Raw genomic sequence first — 8,614 nt, 5'->3', positions numbered from 1 at the left:
CTTTGCCAATATCAAGGTAAGCAGCAAAGCGAGACAAGTCCCTACTCTATGCCCTACCTTTAGTTTTTGCTTTTTGGTTTTCGTTTTTTAATCACAAGAGAGTTGCCTGCCTGAATGAGACAGTTTGTCAAGTCTGCCCAACTGTCCTGGAGAGGTGGTGCAGGCTGGAAGAACCCTGGGTATCTCTTGCAGAGGGGTCCACACACCGCTTAGTCTGTGTGTGGCCATCCACTCTATGGCCCACAGCGCCACCGTGTGGTGAGCGTTGGTTGGCTGATCCTGCATAAAATACAACCAAAGGAGGGGCAGCCTTACCCAGCGTGTCTCTTCTGGTTAGAGAATCCGAAGCTCTTTCCTGTTCAGCTGCTGCGCTGAACCAACGCAGAAAAAAAAAGGCTACTGAGTCATAGGGTGCTAAAGAACTAAGTGGCCAGCTCTCGAGGCTGAGTTCTCACCCATTTCCTCCACAAGGTGTGACTGTGATCAGAATTGTGGAATCCATGAGCAGTGGGTGGCTCTCTGCTCCTTCAGACCACCCATCTGATCCAGTCCACGGATGAGTATGAAATGGAGCTTCAGCTTTTACAAGAGCCTAGCAATGCCCAGCCACGGGCAGTGGCAGGACAGCTTGGATCATTATCTCACCTTGGATCAGGTCCCTCTACCCGCCACGCTTTCACCTTTATTTGAAGACCCCTTGACCCCTTGGAAATATTTTTCTTTCTGGTTCCTTGCTTAGGTTAGTTTCACTGTCTTGTCATTAGGTAGAACAATGTATGAAGACACTCCCGGCAAAGGAACTTGTGCCCAAGTTTACAAAATCACCCCAAATCACCCCAAAATAAACACCAGAGACTGCTAGGGAGACCGAGTCAGGCCTGCAAAAGCAAAGGGCCTTTATTACAAGCTTAAGCTCGGACTCACAGTCTCTACCCGACCCGCTGGCCACGTGGAGAGAACCCGGAACAAAGGCAGGGCAGGGCCTTTTATGCCTTTGGGAGGGGGCGTTACAGGAAATGATGACAGGTGTACAGTGATCCAATTCCTGCCCCCCATCAATACTGGCAGTTGTGGGAGCCAATCACAAAAGTTGGAGTATTGACCAATCATAGTGGGTCCAGGACGCCCCACGTGGGGCGTGACTAGGCCCGCCTCTAGAAAGGTCAAAGGTATCGGCAGGCCTCTCCCCATTGGGCGCCGCAGGAGTTGTCCCTCCTTAAGGTGCGCCCTTTCAGGAGAAGCTGGCGCCTTCCCCTTTAAGTACAGGGGAGGGCCAGATGGGACCTGCGTCCTTACAGACTGACTTAGAACTGGCCCAGGTTGGCGTTCGGAATGGCAAGCATCTGCTCTGTGCACATTAGAGTAATAGAAGGATCAGCAACGCATCCTCTTCCCTACAGCACGTAGCAAATGTCAGTGCTTGAGGGCCCCGTTTTCTGCCTGTTCTTCTAAAGGTAGAGCCTGCAGCATTATCTCCAGGAGGAAGGCCAGCTTGTAGCCATTTGTAACCGTCACAGGCATGAAAACGGGTGGAGAGCAGGCCACATAGGTGCAGGAGGATTCCTTCCACATTCGTTCCTCCTGAATCTAGAGCGGACTTGATGGGTCATTGTAATACCCCTCAGCTGGGAGGTGGGGTTGGGGGAAGGACAGAAATCCCAGTGAAGGTTCTGTTGGCTTTAGAGCTTGCTGTATTTGAATTCCTTATCAACTTAGGGTTTGGGTATAGTCTGTAAATCAGCTTAGGATACGTTATTTCACATCACATTTTCCAAAGCCAAAAAAATGGTCTTAATTTTCATCTCAGCTCTGTACTACTACCGGTTCCAGCCATGAGACCAAAGCATCTTCTACCCCCTAAATCGTAGGTTTATGTTTTTCGATGGTTTCAGGTTGTAACCATAAACTTACTTCTAACTGCCAATCAATGTCCTCCCTGTATGTCTAAGTTGAGCTCATTTTTTTAAAGTAAGCTCTACACCCAACATGGGGCTCCCAAATATTAGTTGGGAACCTTGGGTCACTACCAGAGATTTACACTCCCACTTTATAAGAAAAACAAGCCTGATGAGAATCCAGAACAGGAAGAATTGTGAGGAATGGGACATTCTGCTTGGAAGTACTCAAAACAACCCAATTAAGGCCCAAGTAGTTTCTGTGGTTATACGTCAACAGGTTAATCACGTCAACTGGGGGGAGGGAAGGACTAAGAATAGGATCAGACAATCTGGGGACTTGGGGGGCGGCTTTTATATGTTTATTTATTTTTGAGAGAGACAGAGTGCGAGTGGGGGAGGGGCAGAGAGACAGAGAAAAAAGACATAGAATCTGAAGCCACTCCAGGCTCTGAGCTGTCAGCCGGAAACTCACTGACAGTGAGATCACAACCTGAGCCAAAGTAGGACGTTTAATAGACTGATCCACCCAGGTGTCCCAGGATCAGGTAATTTGTATAAGGAGAAATAGAAATAATTGAGGTGAAAATGGAAAAAATCCTAATAGAACATTAAGAAATGTCCATTTTTTTTGAAGTGAGCTTTCACTTTTCACTCATCCCATTGTCCACAGCATTTAAAGAGGAATGATTCCCCCTGGTGGCAAGGGAATGTGCAAATGAGCAGATACTGCAAACATTAAGTTAAACTGGCTCAGGTTTTCTGGAGAGAATTTGGCCATGGGTAACAACAATCCCTGAAGGCACCTGGTCAGAAGCCCGGGCTCCAGGACAAGCCGGCCCAGGTCAGATCGCAGGTGTGCCCTTGCTGGCAAGAGGACTTAAAGTTCTGTGCAGACCTGCTCTGCAACCCACGCATTGCATAATGACTGTGATAGCTGCACGGCCTCCCTGACTGCTGCAAGGCGCGACCAGTGAATATTCATGAGCACCTTGGACCAGCGCCTGGCATATAACACAGCTTTCATTATTATAGTGGTCCAGCAACCTCACTCCGAAGTATTTATCCTAAGGAAATCTTAATTAAGTGCACAAGATGTATATACACATGTTTACCATTTCATGATTCATCGAAGGCCAAAAGTGGAAATGGCTGGTTAAATAAATTTCTGCCATCTTTACCCTGTAATACTATGTGACCATTATTATAATTACGTTGATATGTATGTACTAATGTGAGGACATTTATAATCCATTTTTGAGAAGGGAAAGCAAGCCAAAGAAGAATACAGTGAAATCCTAGGAAGGAGACATATGTATTTTTTTTAATCAATGCGTGTATATCTAGATGTCAGCGATGGCTGCCCCTGGGTTTGGGCGTTATTCAAATTTATTTCTCGTTTGATTATCTGTGTCTTCCAATTTTTCTCGATCAATCTTATTGTTCGTATAATTTTAAAATAATTTAATATGTTACATATCGTGATGGTTCATCTCAATGTGACTGAGCTACGGGATGCTCGAATATAAAATATTCTTTCTGGGTGTGTCCCTCAGGATGTTTCCGGAAGAGATTAGCATTCAAATCAGTAGGCTGGGTGAAGAACAGCCATCCTCACCAACAAGGGTGGGCACCACCGAATCAATCCACTGGGGCCCCAAAGAGGACAAAAGGCAGAGGAAGGATGAGTGAGCTCTCTTCCTGACTAGAGCATCTATCTCCTGTCCTTGGACGTCGGAGCTTCTGGTTCGGGACTTTGGGCTCCAGGACTGACGCCACCAGCTTTCCCTGTTCCCCAGCCTGAGCTGGTGGCCACGGGACTCCTCGGGCTTCACACCTACAGGAGCCCGTTCCTGTCACAAATCCCTATTTGTATCTGTATCTATTCCTATATCCTATTGCTTCTGTTTCTCTGGAGAGCACTGGTTAGTACACATATGTTCCAAAGTTCTTATAAGTCTTGCCACACATTCTAAAATGCATCCGAAAGTGGGGAGGAATAAACAGCATAGAAATAGAAAACCAGTAATGCACCCTCCAGAGTAAATAGAAAAACACATTTAGAAGCATAGAACTTAAAAGTGAACATTCAAGAACAGAGGCATTCCCATGGGCAATTATCACTAGTGCACATGAAAACACATATGCACATACATTTATTTCACTTGGCCTTGCCCCTGAAAGCAGAGCCTGAGGCAAGGACTTGGGAGCAGGGTAATTTATTTCAGAGGCGCTCCAAAGAAGCAGGAGTCAGAGTGAAAAAAACGAGACAGTAGGAAGAAGGCCAATGAAAGGTGCCCTAGTAAGTAGTAACTGCTAGAGCAACTGGGATTCCCTCCCACTGGGGGATCTCAGTAAACCCTGGAGTTGTGCCAGCGCCGCAGGGGAACGCTGGACCAATCACTCAACAACTCCCATTCCACCCTGGCCGCAGGCTGCCCCGGGAATGTCAGCACTCCCGCCCATTGGGGGTGCACCTTCAAAGGCTGTGCAGCCTCCCACAGCATCAGAGACAACCTTCAAAAAACAGAGACTTCAGGGTGTATGTGTGATGTGGGGGCTGGCATCAGACCTATGTCAGGACTGCAGGAGAAGAGGAGGTGATGAGGGGAGACCAGGAGGTGGTGAGGGTTAAGAGGAGGTAGTGGGAGAGACCAGGAGGTGGTGCAGGAGACGGGGTGGGGGGGGGAGCGGGGAAGACTAGGAGGTGGTGAGGGGAGACCAAGAAGAGATGGGGGAGACCAGCAGGTGATGGGGGAGATCAGGTGAGGAGGGGAGACCAGGAGGTTGTGGGGGAGACCGGAGGTGGTGGGGAGTACCACCATTTTTTATATGCCCCTTGCCCAAAGCCGGTGAACAGGAAAACATGACTTTGTTGGGAGAATCCTAGGAGGGGCATCAACCCACCGCACTTCCCATCCACTGCAGCTTCCCCTCTTCACACTCTGGCAGCACTCACTGGGATCATCCTTCCCCATGTCCTCAGCTGCTCAATTGTGTGAGATACATGAAGGGAATTTACCCCCCAGCTGGCCAGGACTGCACGGGCCCCAAGTCCCACATAAGGCCCTGCATAAGCTGTGCTCCGGCCTCGCTGAGCAGCCTGGTACCACGACCCCCCAAGCGAACCCCGCCCCCAGGTGCCTTTTGCCCTCTGCAAAGCCTTTCCTCCCTGGCTTCCCCTGGCTCCTCCCACCAGAATGTCAGGCCTGGCCGGGTGGCAGGGTCTCTACCCAGAGGCTAACGGAAGCCCAGATGGAGGGCAAGAGACCCAAGGTGGGAAAGACAGATGGAGCAAGATTGCTGAGTTGAGTGGACAGTGGTGGAGGCTGGGTGTCAGGGACGTGGACTACTGGGGACACTATTCCTGAAACCTGTGATGATAGGAGGCCCATTGCAGCTGCAGAGTAGTAAGTGCAGCTGCTACTTCTTACCCTCTTCTGGTGTGCCTTTAAATTGCCCTGACTCTCCTCCTTCAGGGAAGGGGTTCAGGTGGCCCTCCTGTCTCCCCATTTGGCTGCCACTCACTTCCCTTGCTGCATTCTCAAAGCCTTGGTCATTGTCTTCCCTGCATGGGCAGATGAACTTGGGGTCCTTCATTGGCGAGGCACAGGGCTCAGTCTCCCTTGAGGCAAAAACTGCTGTTCAATCACGGGCAGTGAAGCAAGCCGACAGGGTGCGGGCTCCAGGGCCAGGCCGTTTGTGCCCAGTGGGGACTCCCTGCTCGGCAGCTCCCACTGGGTTGGCAGAGGGGACAGCCCCCCGGGGCCGTCTGGGGGCCCCTGCCTGCTCCTGATTCCTGCTCCCTCTGCTCTCACGGTGGTGGGGCCTGCGCTGCTCTCCGAGGGCCCTCCCTGCTGACCTGCTTGCTCTGCCTTCAGCCCAGCAAACCTCTGGCTCTCCTAACCACCTTGGCATCCGCATCCCAACAGACCTCACCTGCCACAATGGGGGTGCAGGTGGCTTCACCCCACTATGCCCCTCCTGAAGCTCCAAAAATAATGAACAGAAGTGAGTTATAACCATTGTGCTATATTTAAATGTTTCTATATGACAAATTGATGTTTTTCATATTAAAAAAAATAGAGTGGTTACATCTATAACCTAATTTTAGAAATAGTTTCAAAACTTAAATGTGTGGTCCTTTGGGCATGAGGCGCCAGTCAGGTGGCCCTCCCTCCCTGCCTCTCTCCCACCCATGAGCAAGCACAGCCTGACATCAGCTCTGGGAGTCCCTCCCAGATCACCCATGTCTACACTGGGTGGCCCTCGCTATGTTCCCATAACACCCTAATGTTGGTTACCAGACTACTACCCTGTACTTCTGCCCTACTCACCTCTGCTGGCACCCCAACACAGTAGGGAGAGCCTGGAGGCCTGGCCCAGAGCAAGCACACTGTGAATGACTTTGGATCAACCACTGAATGACTGACTGTCCCCAAAAGGACACCAAAAGGACACCACAAAAGACTCCTCTCCACAGCATTCCCACAGATTGACAACACGCCCTGAAGATCAAGTGGTTCTTTCAGTCTGGAGTGAACATGGAGTGGGGGGGAAGGAAAGGGCTCATTATAAATAACCCTTTCTCAAACCACAAGACCCAGGAGCACCCAACCAGGCGCAGATGGAGCTCTGGAGCAGGACCCCTGCTCATGGGCAAGAGAGGAGCTATCATATCCACCATCTGCTCTGCTCCTCTCCAGAGAAGACCTCTTGGTCACTGGTGAAGACAAGAGAGGCCCAGCAGCCTCTTGTGTTTGGGGAGGGACCCTGAGCTGGCCCCAGCCAGGCTCTGGGATGGGATCACCAGCCGGGGACCCTCGGCCGGCCAGGGCCCCAAGGGCTGGTGCCAAACTTTTCCGGAGGCTTCGAGCGAGACAGGGGCTTCGGTTCTTCTCTCTGGCCCAGGTCCTGGGGGAGATCTTCCAAGGAAGAGATCTCCAAGTCACTGTCCTCATCCGAAAGCTGCAGGGAGGTAAGGGGGAGAAGCAATTGCATTCTGACAATGGAAGATGAAAATGCTGGACAGACATGGGGACAAAATGCAGGTTTGGAAGAAGCAGTAGGGAGACACTTCTGCTTTTTCACATTTCCTGGTCTCAGAAAACCTGCTTCAGAGACCTGGGGTCAGAGCAATTTCAAACACTCCTGAAATCCCGCTGGCCAAACCAAGACAAACACATTGGAAAGGCTTACGCCAAATCAGGCAGCTCTTATCGTTTAAACTTTGTCCAGATTTTTTAATTCCCCACATAGATGGAGGTGAACGCCCAGAGCCTTGACTTTCCTGAATGCAGCAGGGGCTAAAGTCCCTCCCCCTGCCCTCAGGTGCTTCTGTGGGGCTGGTAAATACCCTGACTGAAGGAGCAGAACAGTAGCTCCCGGGTACCAGGAACCCTCAGCCTGGAAAGGGTCTGGGCTGTAGCCAATAGGAGAGGCCAGCGGAAGCCAAGGGCCCAGGCTACCCCTGGGCCACAGTCACCCTTCAGAGCTCTCAGTGTCCTCCTGGCACTGAGGGCCACCTGGGTTCTGATAGGAACATCTCATGCATTTTCTCCCAGAACGTAAGCCCAAGCAATCAGAACACCTCGTGGCCAAGGGCAGCAGGCTCAACCTGCTTCGGGATATTGACACTCTTTCCCAACAGCGGGAAAGGGACAACTTGGACCCGCTACGCACCAACACACACGGGCTGCATAATAAACCAAAACATTACGTAATGAGAACAGGCTCTCCTAACGACCAAAAAGCGACTGCCCACTACTTCTGAATGTTAGGGCAATAGCTCTGGTCATCCCAGGAGGCACCTTTTTGGCTGAGAAAGGTGAGCCGGTGTGAAGTGAGGAGCGCTCGACACGTTCTGCTGAGAAAGCAATGGGCACGTGGGCGTCATTCCCTGACTGGAGGCAGGAGGAGGGCGTCCTCGTGGTAACGGTCAGGGAGACCGAGCCTCCGAGCTCTGAGTCTGATGGCGGCTGGAGCCTCAGAGAGGCAGGCCACCAAGGCATCCTTGGTGATGAGGAATGGCCTTGAATATTTAGAAGGAAAGTATCTAAATATCCCCATTGTGTGTTGTCGCCCACGCTGACACGCTGTGTGATGCCAGTCCAACACCCCGCCCTCGCCGAGAAGTCTGCTCCGCACTCAGCCCGGTGTTGGGTCCTCGGCTGAGTGAAGGAAAGTGGGGGGAAGCCGTGGTGGGATGAACCAGAGCCAGGAGAGAGCAGCTACTGCCGGCAGCCGGCACAGAGCCAGGTCCGGGCTCCGTCAGGGGCAGGAAATGGGAGCGTGAGTGACCAGGAGAAACAAGCAGTCGCTTGTATAATGGACCAAAAGGCTTTTTAATGTCAACAGGGATACAAACAAAAAGCATTTGAAAGTGACCACCCCTTCATCTGGGCCGGGACAGAAGAGTCCGTGAGGTTGCCTGTGATGTCCCACGGGGGCCAAGGCTGACACTCACTAGACCCCGGCCCACACTCCCAAACTCAGAGCTGGCTCTGCTGGAAACGGCAGGCAGCCTGCAAGAGCCCTGCGGCCTACCTGAGGCGTCCTTGTTGGCACGGCAGCCTTCCCCGGGCCGGCGCTGGGCCGGAAGAACAGGTTGACCCCTCCCGCTGGCGTCTTCACTGGAGCCTCCAGCTGTTTCTCAAGGTTTTTGACCAGCGACTGCACCAGTGTTCCTGGAAGGCAACCGGAGGGGAAATTCCAGAGGA

At 51.6% G+C, this 8,614-nt stretch overlaps 1 protein-coding gene across 6 annotated transcripts in view; it reads right to left on the bottom strand.

Annotated features, from left to right (window-relative positions):
* Nucleotides 1–4,005: 4,005 nt before the first annotated feature.
* Nucleotides 4,006–8,614, bottom strand: part of DZIP1L (DAZ interacting zinc finger protein 1 like) — a 42,046-nt gene continuing 37,437 nt past the window's right edge. For all 6 annotated transcript variants that reach the window (XM_029940209.1, XM_029940210.1, XM_029940208.1 and 3 more), the window contains 2 exons: nt 8,442–8,581; nt 4,006–6,863 (listed from right to left, as the gene is read on the bottom strand). In XM_029940209.1, the coding sequence (XP_029796069.1) occupies nt 6,702–6,863; nt 8,442–8,581 (302 nt within the window). In that variant the 3' untranslated portion in view covers nt 4,006–6,701. The remainder of the gene's footprint in view (nt 6,864–8,441; nt 8,582–8,614) is intronic.

Source organism: Suricata suricatta, chromosome 5 (genome assembly GCF_006229205.1).
Source record: "Suricata suricatta isolate VVHF042 chromosome 5, meerkat_22Aug2017_6uvM2_HiC, whole genome shotgun sequence".
NCBI classification, from domain to species: domain Eukaryota; kingdom Metazoa; phylum Chordata; class Mammalia; order Carnivora; family Herpestidae; genus Suricata; species Suricata suricatta.
The sequence above is the reverse complement of the archived record's forward strand: the minus strand, read 5'-3'. Positions and strand labels throughout refer to the sequence as shown.